The following is a 19793-nucleotide window of genomic DNA, read 5'->3' on the forward strand; positions in this document are numbered from 1 at the left end:
CCCACTCGCCACACACTCACAAGGCGTCCTCGCAGATGCCTAATGTTCTCTCTTTTCTTAAAAAAAATTCCCCCGAAAAGACACCTGGTTGAGCCAACTCATTTCTGCATATTATTAAAACCAAGAAACAAAAAAAGAAATGGACGGTGCCGAGAGTTCACAGAGAGGGTGTGTATGTGTGAGTGAGAGCAGGCGGAGTGTGGCGGCTGCTTGTCGGGGTCCTGCTGTGGCTGGTGATGGCGGCGGTTGGTGCTCGAGCTGCGATCCTGAGTCTGAGATCAGGTCAGTGCCTCACACACTGTACACTGTACACACTATACTATACACTGTACATACTATACACACTATACACTGTATACTATATACACACTATACTATACACTGTATACTATATACACACTATACTATACACTGTATACTATATACACACTATACTATACACTGTACATACTATACACACTGTACTATACACTGTATACTATATACACACTATACTATACACTGTATATTATATACACACTATACTATACACTGTATACCATATACACACTATACTATACACTGTATACTATATACACACTATACTATACACTGTATATTATATACACACTATACTATACACTGTATACCATATACACACTATACTATACACTGTATACTATATACACACTATACTATACACTGTATATTATATACACACTATACTATACACTGTATACCATATACACACTATACTATACACTGTATATTATATACACACTATACTATACACTGTATACCATATACACACTATACTATACACTGTATATTATATACACACTATACTATACACTGTATACTATACACACACTATACTATACACTGTACATACTATACACACTATACACTGTATACTATATACACACTATACTATACACACTACTATACACCGTATACTATATACACACTATACTATACACTGTACATACTATACACACTGTACTATACACTGTATACTATATACACACTATACTATACACTGTACATACTATACACACTATACACTGTATACTATATACACACTATACTATACACTGTATACTATATATACACTATACTATACACTGTACATACTATACACACTATACACTGTATACTATATACACACTATACTATACACACTGTACTATGCACTGTATACCATACACACACTATACTATACACTGTATACAGTATATACACACTATACTATACACTGTATACCATATACACACTATACTATACACTGTATACCATATACACACTATACTATACACTGTATACTATACACTGTATACAGTATATACACACTACTATACACGGTATACCATATACACACTATACTATACACTGTATACTATACACACACTATACTGTACACTGTACATACTAACGCATTATACTATACACTGTATACTATATACACAATATACTATACACTGTATACAGTATATACACACTATACTATACACTGTACACACTATACGCACTATACTATACACTGTATACTATATACACACTACTATACACTGTATACTATATGCACACTATACTATACACTGTATACTATATACACACTATACTATACACTGTATACTATATACACACTATACTATACACTGTATACAGTATATACACACTATACTATACACTGTATACAGTATATACACACTATACTATACACCGTATACAGTATATACACACTATACTATACACTGTATACAGTATATACACACTATACTATACACTGTATACTATATACACTATACTATACACACTGCTATACACACTATATACACACTACTATACACACTATATACACACTATACTATACACACTATATACTACACACACTGTACACACTATATACACACTATACTATACACACTGCATAGACTACATACACACTGTATACTATACACACTATATAGTACACACACTATACTATACACATTGTATAATACACACACTGTGTATACTATATAAACACTAGACTATACACACTGTATATACTACATACACACTGTATACTATACACACTATGGAGTCCTGTAGCTCAGTGGTTAGAGCACTCGCTTTGCAAGTGAGAGACTTGAGTTCAATTCCAGGCAGAGGGCGAAACCTTCGGCAAGTTTCCTTACTCCACACAGAGCCTAATAATAATCCCTCCAAAACCAAAAACAATAATAAATTGGTCATTTTTAATCAATGACTGTTTGTGGGACACTGCTGTGCGCAATTGGCTGCCGCGTTCGCCCACAAATATACAGTCAATTCACTTTACAGTATATTCTGTGAAGCGCTTTGGGACGTCTAGAAGATGTGAAAAGCGCTATATCAAATGCAAGGATTATTATTATTATTATGATTACTATATAGTACACACACCATACTATCCACACTGTATACTACACACACTGTTTATACTATATACACAGTATATAGACACTACTATATACACACTGTATATACACTGTATACTATACTATATACACACTGTATACTGTACTATATACACTACTATACACAATGCATATACTCTGTATCATACTATAGACACTGTGTATATGCTATATTATACACACTATATACACTGTATACTATACGATACACACTATACTATGCCATATACACACTATGCTATACACTGTATATACACTGTATACTATACTCTATATACATTATACCATACATACTATATCCACTGTACTATACACACTGTATATACACTGTGTATTATACTATATACACTATATACACTGTATACTACACTATACACATTGTATATACACTATATACTATACTATATACACACTATATACTATACTATGTACACAGTGTATACTATACTGGATACACACTGGATACTATATACACTGGATACTATACTGTATACACCGGTTACTATATACACTATACTATACTGTATACACACTGGATACTATACTGTAAACACTGGATACTATACTATATACACACTGGATACAATACTGTATACACACTGTATATACACACTGGATACCATACTGTGTACACACTGTATATACATACTGGATACTATAGTGAATAAACACTGGATACTATACTATACACACTGGATACTATATTTGTGGGCGAAACGTGGCAGCCAATTGCGCACAGCAGTGTCCCACAAACAGCTGTGGATTGAAAATGACCAATTTATTATTGTTTTGTATTTTGGAGGGATTATTATTAGGCTCTGTGTGGAGTAAGGAAACTTGCCCAAGGTTTCGCCCTCTGCCTGGAATTGAACCCAGGTGTCTCGCTTGCAAGGCGAGTGCTCTAACCACTGAGCTACAGGACTCCACACTGTACTATATACACACTGTATACCACACTGTATACTATACTGTATACACACTCAGTATACTATACAATATACACAGTATATACACACAGTATACTATACAATATACACTGTATATACACATAGTATACTATACTGTATATACTGTATATACATGAATACCATACAATATATTCTGTATATACAAACTACACTATACTGTATATACACACTGTATACTATACTGTATGCACACACAGGATAATCTATAATATACACTATATATGTACACACGCACAGGATAATATATATTTTGCGCTGTATACGCACAGGATGACATATGTATCTGCTCAGCTGCCTCTGCCACTGCATCTGTTTCCCCCTCCCCATCTCCTCCTCCCCCGACCCCTATCCATCCCTTCCTCCACACCTTTGAACCTGTCTCCCCCTCCTCTCTCATCACCACCATAACCCGTATGAAACCTACTCCCTCGACCCCATCCCTCTCCTTACCTCCCAGCTCCACCTCCTTACCCCTCTACTCCCTGACATCGTAAACTTTTCTGTTCTCCAGTACTGTTCCCACCCCATTAAACGCCGCTGTCATCACTCCTATCTTGAAAGAACCCTCCCTGGACTCTTCTCTACTCCCTAACTACCCCCCATCTCCAACCTCCCCTTCCTCTCCAAGGTCCTGGAACCAGTTGTTGCTTCTCCGCTTCGCTCCTTCTATCCCGCCACTCCCTTCTCGAACCCCTCCAATCGGGTTTCCGTGCCGCCCACAGCAAGAAACAGCCCTGGTCAAAGTGACAAAGTGACATCTGACCAGGGCTCCCTCTGCCTCCTCGTCCTCCTTGACCTCTCTGCTGCCTTTGACACTGTCGACCACTCTGTCCTCATCCACCACCTCTCCTCTCACCTCAACTTTCACGGTTCTGTCCTTGATTGGTTCAAATCGTACCTCTCACACCACCTGCGCTTCATCTCCTCAAATGGCTTCTCTTCTAGCCCCTGCACCGTCTTGTGTGGCGTTCCTCAGGGCTCTGTCCTTAGTCCCCTCCTCTTCACTATCTATATGCTCCCTCTTGGCGACATCATCCGCAGACATGGGGTCAACTTCCACATGTATGCTGATGACACCCAACTCTATTTCTCTGCCCTTGACACCAGGAGCACTGCTGTCCTGACAGAATGTCTGTCAGACATCAAGTCCTGGATGAGAGCTAACTTTCTTCAGTTGAATGTCAACAAGACCGAGGCTCTCCTGATTGGCTCCCGTCAGCGCCTCCTCACCTCAGGCGCTGATAGCATCACCATCCATGGCTGCACACTCCACCTCACCGAGCCAGTCCAGAACCTTGGGGTCTTGTTTGATCCTCAACTATCCTTTCTACCCCACATCTGTGCCATGACCCGCTCTACCTTCTCCCACCTCCGCAAAGTCGCCCGGCTCCGACATTGTCTCCATCTGCAGGCCACCGAAACCCTCATACACACCTTCATTACATTGAGGCTTGACTTTGCAAACTCACTGCTTGTCGACCTCCCCAACTCCTCCCTCCAAAGGCTGCAGATCATCCAGAACTCTGCAGTCCATGTCCTTTCCTGCACCAGGCTCCGTGACCCTATCACCCCCATCCTCGCCCGACTCCACTGGCTTCCCATCTCACAGAGGATACAGTTCAAGATCCTGGTCCTCACCTTCAAAGCCCTCCATCGTCTTGCTCCCCCCTACCTCTGCGGCTCCAAAACCCCCTACCATCCTACTCGCTCCCTCCGCTCAGCGGGCTCAGACCTACTTCACATTCCCCGCCCCGCTCGCCCCACTATTGGCAGGTAGGCCTTCTGCCACTCTGCCCCCACCTTCTGGAACTCCATCCCGCCGTCCCTCCGCCTCACCCCTTCCGTTGCCACCCATCTCAAGACCCTCCTCTTCAACCATGCTTTTGATCTCCCTGCTTCCCCCCCAGCCCTCCACCCTCCTCGACCCCGACCCCCAGCTCGGGTCCATAACTCTCTCTGTCCAGCACGTTGGGACGTCCTCCCGACATGAAAGGCGCTTTACAAATGTAATTTTGTTGTTGTATATAAACACAGGATAATCTATATTATATACTGAATATATACACACAGGATAATCTATATTATATACTGTATATACACGCACAGGATAATTTATATTATGCTGTATATGCACACAGGATAAAATACATTATATACTGTATATACACAGAAGTTAATCTATTATATACTGTATATACACACTGGATAATATATAATACATACTGTATATACACAAGATAATATATTATAATAATATATATACATAGGATAATATATATTATACACGCTATATACACACACACAGGATAATATATATTATATATACACACAGAACAGGTCAGTGACTGTGACACTCACTGGATAATACATACTATATATACTGTACATACACAGAGAACAGGTTAGTGACTGATACACACAGGATAAATATATATATACACACACACACACACATACATACATACATACATACATACATACAGGATTATATATAATATGCACACACAGATCAGGTCAGTGACCGATAGGAGTCCTCCCACAAGAGTCTAAATCCATCATACATCACTTGGTAAACATGCAGTGACTATGTGACTCTCATTGATTGTGTGTCCATATAGAGTAAAACACGCATAAGTCTTATCTTTATAAATCGTATAATCATCTAAGTCATACATTCATTCAACTGAGTTGCATTTATTGGCTTCATTGAATTGAGCATAATGCCATCCTGACTGGTGGATGCGCGAGTATTTACTGGACGGCTGATCGTGGGATACGTGGTCTTAATCTGTCGTACACATGTACAGAAGAACTTCATTTCCTGCGATTCATTGCGATTCTAATGGTTGCAGGTAAGTGCGCATGTGTTGACGGGTTAAGATGCATTGAATCTCAGGAAATGCGGTCTTGACACATCACCGCGCACACACTTATCGGCTGCAATGATGAACTACCACATGTACACTTACCGGACGCATTGAATTATCCATGCGTTGTACATTATTGATTAAATCGTATTTTATACGACTTACACAGTTTGCCTGTAACTCGGACTTGTGTAAATCATATTAAATGTTATGGTTCTGACTGGTACAATTTATTTGAGTATTACTGTATCAAGTACAGACTGAACAGAAACGGACTGCTGTTATTATCTGTCCTCAAACATTTGTTTGTAAAAACAATAGGACTAAAAATATACATGTAATTTCCACAGTTGTCCCATTGAGAAATATAGCTGAAGACCAAATCTCACAGTGTGTGACACCACCAAGGCTGAAATTAATTGGGAGTGCAGATGGAATAGCTAAAATTTACTGTGATGAAGATGGAATAGCCAAAGTCTTTGTTTTTTAAACATTTCTCTACACAAAAATCATATTAATATCACACTAGTACATTTCTTCTTGTGTAGAATTGTATGGAATAACTACAGCTGGTTCTTGAAGTATTTACAAAATCTATTCATTCAATTTGCTTTTGAGAGCAGCTTCAATGTGGTTCAATTTGCTCTCTCAAGTCAGTACTTTACATATCCATTACTCCAAAACATTGGTTGGCTCAGACTGCATGCTTTTTTTACTTCAAAGTCTTTACTGACTGACGTTTCATCAGAGACAAAATAAAAGCTAAATGAATGAAGTGGACATACACTACGGGAAATCTATTGACCTGTACATCTACTCCACTGTTTGATAAAATTAAGATTACTGCACTAGGCTGCTCATGGTTATCCATGCATTTAGGGTTGAGTTGAAATTGTTTTTTGTATCAGCATGAATCACAATGTACCAATAAACTAAATATTTTTGCAGGTTGATGTAAATATAAATCATTTAGAGTAAATATGGGGGAGTAATAGATGATGAGTAATTACTTTCATTAATAATACATGCTAGTAGAATTACCTTGTTTAATAACCATGATTATGCAAAACATTGCAAGTATTCTGAAAAAGCAGCATATCAGTCAAAAAGGACACAATTTAGATTGCTGAAAGGTTAATTGATTGTTTGCATTGGGTTGGTTATATTTCATGCCTGCAGATTTGAAGTTTATAAAAACCTGCTCAAAACTATGTTGAACACCAAGCTTTTTATAATAATAATAATCCTTGCATTTGATATAGTGCTTTTCATGTCTTCTAGACGTCTCAAAGTGCTTCACAGAATATACTGTAAAGTGAATTGACTGTGTATTTGTGGGCGAAACGCGGCAGCCAATTGCGCACAACAGCTTCCCACAAACAGTCGTGGATTGAAGTGACCAATTTATTTTTTTGCTTGAGGGATTATTATCAGGCATGTGGAGTAAGGAAACTTGCCCAAGGTTTTGTCCTGCCAGGAATCAAACCCAGGTCTCTCGCTTGTGAGGCGAGTGCTCTGACCACTGAGCTACAGGACTCCTTATAATACTCAGAAGGCACACAAAAGCAAAGCAAATGCTTCATAACGAGTATGAAGCATGAACGAGTATGAAGCATGAACGAGTACTTTGCATCTGTCTTCACAACGGAAATAGATGCCCCAAATGCCGCAGTATTGGATTAGAGGGTAGAGGAAATAGATCAGATTACTAGAGACAGAGAGGAAGTTCTGAAAAGATTGACTGGGCTCAAAATTGATAAGTCACCAGGACCAGATGGGTTTCACCCAAGGTTGCTGTGGGAGATATGGGTTCAAATATCGGAGGCTTTGGCCATTATATTTCAATCTTCATTGGACACAGGAGTGGTGCCAAGAGACTGGAAAGTGGCTAATGTTACCCCCCTCTACAAAAAGGGGCAGAAAGACAAACCCAGAAATTACAGGCCAGTCAGCCTAACTTCGGTAATAGGAAAACTACTGGAGACCATAATTCGGGACAGAATAAGTCTCTTCTTAGAGGAACATGAGGTAATTAGAGACAGCCAACATGGATTTGTTAAAGGCAAATCTTGCCTAACAAATCTAATAGAATTTTTTGAATAGGTGACTGCGAGGGTTGATGAGGGAAATACGGTGGAAGTTATTTACATGGATTTCAAAAAGGCTTTTGACACAGTACCACATAAGAGATGAATAAAAAAAATGAGAGGCCCACAGTATTAAGGGGACAGTGGCATTTTGGATTAAGAACTGGCTGAGTGACAGAAAGCAGAGGGTGGTGGTTAATGGGTGTTTCTCGAAATGGAAGGAGGTGTGCAGTGGTGTCCCCCAGGGATCGGTATTGGGACCACTGCTCTTTCTAATATATATTAATGATCTGGACTTGGGCATAGAGAGCACTATTTCCAAGTTTGCAGATGATACAAAGTTAGGTAGGGTAGTAAATAGTGAGGAGGACTGTAACCAGCTATGAGGACTGGCTGGAGAAGTTAGGACTTTTCCCATTAGAGCAGAGAAGGTTACGTGGGGGGGACCTGATAGAGGTCTTCAAGATCATGAAAGGTTTCGACAGACTAGATAAGGAAAAGCTGTTTCTGCTGGTCAGTGTGTCTGTGGCCTGTGGTCACAGTCTTAAGATATCTACCAAAAGAAGCAGAGGGGAGGTTAGAAGAAATTTTTTCACTCAGCGAGTTGTTCGAATTTGGAATGATCTGCCTGAAAGGGTCGTGAAGTCCGATTCGATAACAGCTTTTAAGAGAGAACTGGATAGGTATCTGGGGAAGACGGGTTTGCAGAGTTATGGGGAGAAAGCTGGTGATTGGGGTTAGTGGAAGTGACTTGCTCTGTCAAAGAGCCGCACAGACTCGATGGGCCGAATGGCCTCCTTCTGTGCCGTAACTTTCTATGAATCTATGAATAACTGAACTACAATATTGCTGAAGTTTGCTGGCAATATCATATATTATATCTGACATTTATTTCATGTGTATTCAGAAATCAAACAAATTTTGTAAAGATACTTTCGATCATTGTGTGACAGTTGAACTTTTTATATCCCCAATTAGCATTTCTTGTCGTGGGATCTTAATTCTTTTCCTAGTTCTTGATTTTTTCCCCCGTTTTGTGTTGACATTGGAGCTAATTCAGTGATGTATTCAATATTTACCACAATTATTGTTCTTCAGGTTACGCTGTTCTCAGTGGGTACAAACATGAAGCTACATCCATCACACCTGACTTCTATCTTACAGAGTAATCAGTATCCCTCCGACTGGCATTCGATTGCTAGGAGATGGAAGTCCAGATCCACAAACCCAAGCTTCACAGCCATTGCTATGGAGACAGCCTCCGCCACACACACCTGGAGAACATTTGATCTGATAAATATTGAACGTTCTATTTTGCTAAACTGAGCAGAAGAAAACTTTTGAGTAATTGTTGTTCACCTCAGTTTTCTATCCCAGAAATAGCCCTAAAGTCTAATCATCTCCCTGTTCAGATGGATGTTAACGATCCCATGACACTTAATCAAAAAGAGAAGGAAGTTTCTCCTGGTGATCTATTCTTCAAATATATTGGTCAATCTGTTTATTGGACCGTGTTGGTCAAATGACTATCACGTTCGCTAACAAATAATGTCACTGTGGAGCACTTTATAATAATAATCCTTGCATTTGATATAACGTTATATTGTTGAGAACGTCTCAAAACACTTCACAAGGTTCCTGTAAATCTTTGACATGTTTTGACGTAAAAAAACACNAAAAAATACAACTTTATCATTATTTAAGGCTGCAGCATGATGAACAGCTGTTGTGGTATGAGTGGATGCTAAGAAACGTGTAACACTACTTATATTAATTATTATTATTAATTATTAATGTAACATTGTCCATTCATTCAACCTATTTCAATTGATGTTAATTGGTGATGTAAGATTTTATTTCAGCATTATTTTACTAGATATTTTATTAACTTTGCCATTTACAAGAACCCATTAAAAACAATATTAATTGCCGCTACTAGCTATTTACTTCAAAGGAGAGCAGAAGGGAGAGAGGAGAGACTAATTATAGTAATGAAATAACTACAGCCATGAATTAATATTATCTGAAAAAAATGTTTAATGATTTCAACCAAATGTGGCACACAGATTTAAGAAGTCAATCTCTTTGCGTTTTTTTCATATTGAGCCAGAGACAAATTTGCTATAATGTTTAGTCATTAACTTTTACTTTATTATTTACCTACCCACCAAGGTTTCTACACACCATTCCCTGACTGATCCCCACTAATGCTTGACCCAGGTCCCAACCAACAATTTTATATGGCAAACTTCACATAGAATAGGAAAACTAACGTCTTGGAGCATTTCAGGACAGGGTTGGATCTGAAAAGGAGGTGGGGATTGTTGGCATGGTCAAAGATGTAGGTTTCTAAGTGGGAATTAAAAGCAGTTAGAGAGGAGATGGGAGCATAGACGGAGGGTGTTCCAGAAATTAGAAGCACAGTTGCTGAAAGCTCAGCAACCCATGCTAGGAGGTGGGGGATGCGCAGCAGGTGCAAGTTATCTGAGTGGTGGGGAAGACAACATTGATAGGGCAATGTTAGGGCATGAATGGATTTAAATGTGAGGGTGAGTATCTTGAAGTCAATCTGTTGAGAGACAGGGACAGCGAAGCATGGTAAGAACTGGAATGCTGGACATATAGTTTGGTGAGGTTGAGGGTAGCAGAATTCTGTTTTAGCCAGAGCTTATGGATAGTGGAACTAGTGGACCATCAAGGAATATGGTCAAGTTGGGATTACTGAAGGTGTGAACGGCGGTTTCAGCTGCTCTTTGGCCAGCCCATTATGTCTAGCTGTATCAGCATTAATTTCAAGGCCTGTTCCTGCCATGTGAGAATAATGTGTCCCTGTATACAACCTCTGTTACATAAAAACTGTGATATTTAACATTTCAGCTCAATATATCCTCATGAGCAAGATTCCAATCCAGAATGATTCTGTGACTGTGTTCAAATGAGATATTAACAAAATGGTTATTGTGATTAAATGTGCATTGTGAAATTCAATATCTTGACTAATACTGCATAACTGATGCAGTATGTCATGAAATCAATGTATCAAACTAATTAACCTTTCCGACAATACAATATAGTGCCTATAACATTGAAACGCCTTAGTACTTCACTGGTAATTACTATCAAGTGTAGTGACTGTGTTTGTAGGCAAATGCGTTGGTCAGTTTGTATGCTGCAGGTCCCACGAAACAGCCATGACGTGATTGTTGGCCAGGACACTAGAAGAAAATCTTTTTTCCAAATAGTGCCATGGGGATCTTTAGTCACATGAATCAGCAGACAGGATATTGGTTTAACACGTTTTTTTGGTCAGCTGGGTGCCTGACATATGCGGAAACCCATCACCACGCTTAGAAGTATCCAAACCAAACTGAGATTTCCATGCATCCCACATACACATGGAAATTGCAGAGATAGATTGTTGGAATCTGGAGAGTATTAGGCAGAGGTTGGCAAGAAACAAGCCTCGAGGACTTCAGAGTGTGCATTGGAGTGCTGCTGGAGTCCAAATCACCTATAACTGCAGAGCTTTCCATTGATATCACTGTCTGACAGGCTTTCCCGCTCCTTGTCCAGCTGGGACCACCCTACCAAGCTGTGGTTCAAATGCATAGCAGTTCCTACAATGCAGCAGTGTTTTATTTTTAGAAAAAAATTAAAATGGATCTGATGAAGGCTTTTAAAATATTGAGAGACAAATAATGTAGATGTAGCAGACTATTAGAAATACGATTGCAGAACTAGAGAACATAATTACAAAATTAACAAGTCTCAGAGGAGACCAGAGGTCGAGAGAACTTTACCCCCCACAATGGATATCTAGAACATACTCCCAGTAAAAGTAGTTATTTTGTGTGCTGAGTATGCCTGCAATTTCAGCCTTGGCCTTGCAGCTAGGTTTCTCACTTATTTTTAAAAAAATGCTAAATATAAAAGTAGAATTTTAATGTTATAAATATTGTGTAAACAGAGATGCACCAGCACTCCATAACTTTCTGCTGGGCAAATATTGTGAAGTTTTAATTAACTGTCTTTGGAGGAGATACAGATACTTTGCCGAATTTTAATCATCACAGTAATAATCCTTGTCTTTGATATAGCGTCTATCAAATTGGGACAACATCTCAAAGCACTCCATAGGATTTACTGTAAAGTGCAGTGACTATATAATTTGTAAGCAAATGCAGCCACCAATTTGCACACAGCATTGTTCCACAAACAGCCATAAATCACCAACTCGACTGGGGTCTCTCCCTGTGCCTTAGCCCAAGTTGGTTAGGGAGCAGGGAGAGACTCCTTTCTATTTTCAACCAGTGCAATGGGATCTTTAACATCCACTTGAACAGGCTCATTTGAAGGCCAGCACCTCCGACAACGCAGTGCTTCCCTAGCACTGCAATGGAATGTCAGCCTGCACTGGGAATTCACAGCCCAACATGGAACGTGAGCCCACAACCTTTGATGCAGACGAGCGCTACCAGCTGAGCTGGGCTGAAACTTTGTCTTTGGTGGACTAATTGGCCTTTGTTTTGTTGCGTACTTTTCCATGTTCTCAGTCTAGCTATGACACTTTATATTTATTTAACCAAGGATTGATGAGCTGATAATTCTGTGGTGGAATTGAAGCGCATGGAACCTACAGATACATATGGTACAGGTGTGACAATGTTCAGTACATTTCAAAAGTGCTGCTGGTACTTATTGACTGGTCAAATGTTCCTTTGGTCGGGAGGCTTTAAACTGAGCTGTAATAATAATTCTGATGTGTGAAATATCACATTTCACATCAGGAATATATCTCAGAGTGCTTCACATAATATTCTGTGAAGTGTAGCAACTGTATTTTGTAGCGTGAGAATGGGGGCTCATAGCTCCCCTGGGCACTTGGGCAAGTATTGAAGGGCCTCACGTTAGCATCATAAAAAGTTTACAGCAGAGGCTATTTGATGCATTGTGTTGTGGTAACACAATGTGAAACCAGGAGGTAGTTTTTTCACCCAAATGGTGGTGGAAATCTGGAACTTTCTCCCACATTGATTGTGTTAGAGCAGATGCACAGCTTGGCGAAAGAGTTTGAATAGTGTAATTAGGAATAAATACATGCTGAACAAACTTCTCCAGTAACTCAGCAGAGTAGAACATTTGTCAATGTCAAAGGTGACAGATGAATATGGTAGAAAAAATGCCACAGGCATTGTGAAAATGAGGGCTTTGACACAAGTTTTATAGTCTAGACTTTACAGTCTATTCTGTGAAGCGCTTTGAGATGCCGAGAAGACTGAAAAGCGCTATATCAAATGCAAGGAATATTAATATTATTATTATATAAGTTGTAGAGTACTTTAGGCAGGTGAGAACAGCTTTTCCAACACATCTAATACCTGCAGAAGCATCTACAGTAAAACTTGCATAAGTCTTACCTTTATAAATCATATAATTACCTAAATCGTACATGCACCCGAGTTCCATTCAGTTTCCTACCAATTACCACTTAGATTTCTTAGATTGCACTAGTCCTATTTTATGAAGCAAATCATCTCCTAAGTCGTAACGGACTTACCGCAATCATAACATGGGAAATGGTCTGACATGTCAAAACTTGCGCACTTGAAGTTCATAAGCGCAGTGTAGATTATTGATTAAATTAGATTTTATACGATTTAAACATACTTTGCGTTATATTAAATAATAATACAGTTATATTAAATGCATATTAATTGTTATTGTCCCGACTGATACGACTTATGTGAGTTTTACTGTGTGTGAAAACACAAGAGTGTAATCAGCATGTTGTAATCTGTGCCCTAATGGACACAACAGGATCTTATACACTGTCAAACACTGTCAAGGTAAAAGCCTTACAGAATCACAGTATGAGAAACGATTGTCAGATTAGAGTAGTTCTGTTCATTTTTTAAAAAAAACACAGGTATTTGAAGTACAGGTATTTGAAGTATCATAAATAGGAGTAGAGAGTGAATAACATTATCTTGCTTTTAACAAAACTCTGCTCACTGGTGACTATTTGTTTTATTGGTGGATTGATCAAAGTACTTATATAGTACTTAGCTTTTTTTCTCCACTTTAAGTGATTTTTAAGTTACCACTGTGCTGCTATAGTGACGGTTGCATTTATGTTTCTTCTCCTGACATTTAACAATATAGAAAAACAGAAAGAGTCCAGCTGTGGTGAGCACATAGCTGGAATGTTCCAAGGCTGAGATATGAATGTGTTCATTCTAAGTTGTTATCCCAGTCCTTGTCAAACTGCATTGGCTTCCTGTTATAGAGCGGATCGATTTCAAGATCCTCACTCTTGTATTTAAATCCCGTCATACCTTGCCACCCCCCCATCTCTCCAACCTGCTCTCTCCCTACACTACTACCTGCTGCCTCAACTCGACTGGCTCTGGCCTCCTCCTTGTCCCCTGGACCCTTCGCCCCACCATTGGCGGCAGTGCTTTCAGCCACTACGCTCCAAAGCTATGATACTCTCTTCCCCAATCGCTTCACCTCCCCCCTCTCTCCGCCTACAGTCACCTTCCCCCTGCTTCTGGCTCAGCATCGGGCTCCACCAATGTTAAGCGCTCCCGAGACGCCGTCCGACGTGAAGGGCACTATAAAAATGCAAGTTGTTCCAATGACATTTTATACAATACAAAATTACAATACAAAATTGAATTTGTGTAGCACCTTTCACGTCAGGAGGACATCCCAAGGCGCTGGACAGTCAGAGATTTGGACCCGAACAGGGTGGATGGATCAGAGAGGGTGGAGAGTAGGAGCGTGTCCGAAGGCATGGTCGAAGGGGAGGGTCTTGAGACATGCCTTGAAGGAGGCAGGGGAGGGAGCGAGGCAAAGGGACTGTGGGATAGAGTTCCAAAGGGTGGAGGCAGAGAGGCTGAAGGCCTGACCGCCGATGGTGGGGCGGGCCGGGCGGGGGTCATGGAGCAGGCCAGAGCCTGCTGAGCAGAGGGAACGGACAGGTTGATATATGGTTAGCAAATCAAAGAGGCAGGAGGGGGCAAGGCCGTGGAGGGCCTTGAAGGCGCGGATGAGGATTTTTAACTTTATCCTCTAGGGGATGGAGAGCCTGTGGAGTCAGGCAACGGTAGGGGTGATAGGGTAACGGAGCCTGGTGCGGGAGAGGACATGAGCTGCGAGTTCTGGATGATTTGCAGCTTGTGGAGGTAGAGTTGGGAAGACCAACAAGCAAGGATGGTGTAGTTGAGCTTAAATGTGATAAATACTTGGATGAGGGTTTCGGCAGACTGAGGGGTGAGACAGTAGTGGAGCCGGGCGATGTTGAGGAGGTGGGGGAAGGCAGGCACGGATGTGGAGTAGAAAGGATAGTTGAGGGTCAAACAAGACGCCAAGGTTACGGACTGGCTCAGTGAGGTGGAGTGTGCATCTATGATGGTGATGCTGCCAGTGCCTGAGGTGTGGAGGCACTGACGGAGCCAATCAGGAGGGCATTGGTCTTGTTGACGTTCAACTGTAGAAAGTTAGCTCTCGTCCAGGACTTGATGTCTGACAGCCATTCTGTCAGAACAGCAGTGGTCCTGGAGTCAAGGGTGGAGGCAGAGAGATAAGAGGAGTCCTGTAGCTCAATGGTTAGAGCACTCGCTTTGCAAGTGAGAGACCCGAGTTCAACTCCAGACAGGTCAGGGCGAAACCTTGGGCAAGTTTCCTTACTCCACACAGAGCCTAATAATAATCCCTCAAAAAAAAAACAATAATCAATTGGTCATTTTCAATCCACAACTGTTTGTGGGACATTGCTGTGCGCAATTGGCTGCCGCGTTCGCCCACAAATATACAGTCAATTCACTTACAGTATATTCTGTGAAGCGCTTTGGGACGTCCTCCCGACGTGAAAAGCGCTATATCAAATGCAAGGATTATTATTATTAAGAGTTCGATGTTATCCACATGTGGAAGTGAAAGTTGACCCCATGTCTGCGGATGATGTCACCAAGAGGGGGCATGTACATCTTGAAGAGGAGAGGCCCAAGAACAGAGCCCCAAGGAACATATTATGAAAAAATACTTCTTTACAGCTTAATTAGTGATTTAATAATGTTGGGAGAAGATGTGAGAAATGGTATCTCTCTTGTGGGATCAATCATAATGTTTAGTTTGATCTTTTTGTGAGTTATGGGATCAGGTTACTGGTGGTACCTAAATCATATTCCATTGTTCCATGTTCTTGTAGTCTCATCAATTTTCATGTTAGTTTGATTCCTGGTAACTAATTTCCTTCTGTCATTTGTATGTAAGTGCTATTTGCTTGTATAAATGCAAAAAAAACTGTCCACATTTTTTTTTACAGGTGGTATATCCGTGTCAGCAACTAGAAAGTGGACTAACTGCCCCTTCTTTCACTGCTCTTGGGTTCCACGTGCTGGATTGCCAATATCTACACCACCATCGTTTGTGTTGCAGCAGTTTAGGTACACCAGTTTCTTCAATAAATGTAAGTCTCTTTTGATGGCAGTAAGTGTGTTGACTGAATGGCCGAGCCATTTCATTTTTTTGTCATTATTCTGCAGAGCTTAGACTTATAATAGCCAGAAGGGCTACTTTTAATTGACGCATCCAAGAGAAGGGCAAAGTCTACAGTGTATTGTACTACTAAAACAGAGGGAAGTTAGGAAGCAACAACAACACATAGCATTTATATAGCACCTTTGACATCAGGAGGATGTCCAGAGGTGCTGAACAATGAGGGGTTTGCACCCTGGAACAGTCTGATCTCTCTTTGATTGGTTGTTGCTGGTTTCCTTTTGTAGTCATAGCATGCCCCCCCCACAATGTCTTTTTTTTTGGCAGTCCCAGAATATTTTAATATAATTATATTCAAATTGAAAGAATTATTTCCTTGCTGCTTATTCTTGACAGTCTTTAATGATTCAGAAACTGGGAAACCTTCAGCCTCTAGGCTTTATTTCAAAGGTAGCCACATGCAATTCTGTTTAAAAAAAACATATGAGCTACATTTTTTAAAGTATTTTACAAGACATGGGCATTCTAAGGGGTTGAAATGAATTATCAGAGTTTACCGCAATGGGGAAATGGAATTTGACCTGAAAAATGCTAATTATCCACCTGAAAAATGATGCCGTTATCTCAATTTCCAGCAGTGTTCTAAATCATTTCTAGCCGTCTTTCTTTTACAAATGATTTTGCCAGAGAGCAGAAAAATTCAATTTTGATTGTGGAATATGATAAACTGTAAATGCTTACAGAATATGCAGTCACTACACTTTGCAGTAAATCCTGGAGGTGCTTTGAGTCGTTCACCTGACATGAAAAACGCTATATCTAGTTCAAGGATTATTACAGGTTAATGGCATAAACCGCCGATATTTAAGGTTTTAAATAAAATGTTGGCAATTAAGCTTTGAGTACTTTTTTTTAATAAAAAAGGAAAACTTACTTTGAAAATAAGCCGATTTTATATCTAGTACAATGCACAAAAATAAATTCTAGACTTATTCAAAGGAGCATCATTTCATAACTCTAGTATAAACAAATTTTACTTTTAAAAATTATCATAAAGGCAGTGAAATAAATGTTAACATTATTCAGTGCCCCTTTTTTTCTTTATGCTGTACTTGTATTGTTAACGAAGTGTAGGGATTCAACCTCCAATATGACATATTTGTAGCATAGGGTACATAATTAATGGAATCTGACATTGCAAATATTTCTTTAACGCTAATGGAAACTAGAAGTGGCATTGAGGTTGAAGCTCCATTTTCAGCAGCGACTGTCACTTAGCTGTGTTGGCTGGCTGCCACCTCTCTGCGGACACATTCAGAAAAGGGGACCTTCCAATTTATAATGAAGAGTTATTTTTGTTTGCAGCTTGTTGCCGACCTTCCAGTCAGCACAACAGTGATAGTGCATTATTCTTGAGATCAGTATTCAAGTAGTTTTTTTAAAACTTTTAAAGTCATAGAATGAAATTAGATTAATACCATGAAATTTCAGAACAAATAATAATAATCCTTAATAATAATAATCCTTGCATTTGATATAGCGCTTTTCACGTCTTCTAGACGTCCCAAAGCGCTTCACAGAATATACTGTAAAGTGAATTGACTGTATATTTGTGGGCAAACGCGGCAGCCAATTGCGCACAGCAGTGTCCCACAAACAGTCATTGATTGAAAATGACCAATTTATTATTGGTTTTTTTTGGAGGGATTATTATTAGGCTCTGTGTGGAGTAAGGAAACTTGCCCAAGGTTTCGCCCTCTGCCTGGAATTGAACCCAGGTCTCTCACTTGCAAAGCGAGTGCTCTAACCACTGAGCTACAGGACTCCAAATAAGGCACTGAAAGAAGGGTTTCAAACTGGTGCAAAGAAAAAAGGGATCAAGATGATCTAACTTGTTGACTTTTATCTGTTGATCGACTAAACACCGTCATATCTGGCTTGTTTGAAATCTTGCAAATAAAGTGCACATTAAAACATGTAATTAGTTGGGATTTTCAAGAAAATTGCAAAATTTGTCAGTAACAGTCACGCAAGCTTCTGTGAGTTTGACATAATGGGAAATTAGTAGTGTATTGAGTGCTTCAATAGAATTATACCTTATGTTGATGAAGAGGTTAACAATAAGAACTGCCATTTCAAAGCTTTTTGTCTGACATGCTACATTGCACATTTTTGGGGATATCATGCAGACTGTTTATAGCAAAGGACAAAATTATGTTGCTTCATTTCCAGAGTGATACTGAAAAAAACCCATTAAACTTTCACTGGTTTTGTTTCCTATTATTCTGACTATAAAGAAACAGGCCACAGCTATGTTGGCCTAAAAATTTTATTCTTCACTACTTGGCATACAATCTGTTGTCATTGGCTTTCATCTGCTAAAACATATAAATTGAATTTCTTGGATCCCGATGGAACAATCAGCGCAGTGTGAGCCTCACTGAAGAGAGCAAATTGGATTTCTTGAATAAGTTGCATGAAGTGATTATGAACTTATTCAGCATTTTATATTAGACACCTTTATAATGGAGATAAAAAGGAGAATTAAATTGTTAGCTGAGTTAGGCACGTAAGCTTCAAGGACTACAGAGGTGGGAGGGATGGGGAGTTCACACTGGAAAAAAGAAGGTTCAGGGAGAAATATTAATGATCCTAAAGGGTATAATAATAAACTGAACCTTAGTACTGCTTAACTAGTCACAAGCGCTACATCAAGGGACAAGGCTTTCCCTCAGTAGAGGGAAAGTTTTGAATTATTTTACATGGAAAACAATAAATGGGTGGAATGGACAGCGCTCTGAGACGCTATCCTGCGTGGAGGGATCTACAAAAGTGCAAGTTGTTTTTGTTGTTGTTGGACAACCCGGGGAGGTGGTAGATCTGGATATATCAAGAAATTCAAGAGGAAAGTAGAGAGATATTTTCAGAAGAAATCAATTGAGGGGTTAT

The 19793-nt window shown here is 39.7% G+C and overlaps 1 protein-coding gene across 2 annotated transcripts in view; it reads left to right on the forward strand.

Moving 5' to 3' along the window:
• The first annotated feature begins 205 nt into the window (after positions 1 to 205).
• mrps5 (mitochondrial ribosomal protein S5) overlaps positions 206 to 19793 on the forward strand; it is a 62559-nt gene continuing 42971 nt past the window's right edge. The window contains exons 1-2 of one of the 2 annotated variants that reach the window (XM_042333458.1): positions 206 to 282; positions 16672 to 16815. In XM_042333458.1, the coding sequence (XP_042189392.1) occupies positions 237 to 282; positions 16672 to 16815 (190 nt within the window). In that variant the 5' untranslated portion in view covers positions 206 to 236. The remainder of the gene's footprint in view (positions 283 to 16671; positions 16816 to 19793) is intronic. The other variant, XM_042333459.1, reaches the window with a different exon arrangement.

This window comes from Callorhinchus milii, unplaced genomic scaffold (assembly GCF_018977255.1).
Source record: "Callorhinchus milii isolate IMCB2004 unplaced genomic scaffold, IMCB_Cmil_1.0 Scaffold3, whole genome shotgun sequence".
In the NCBI taxonomy this organism is placed as follows: domain Eukaryota; kingdom Metazoa; phylum Chordata; class Chondrichthyes; order Chimaeriformes; family Callorhinchidae; genus Callorhinchus; species Callorhinchus milii.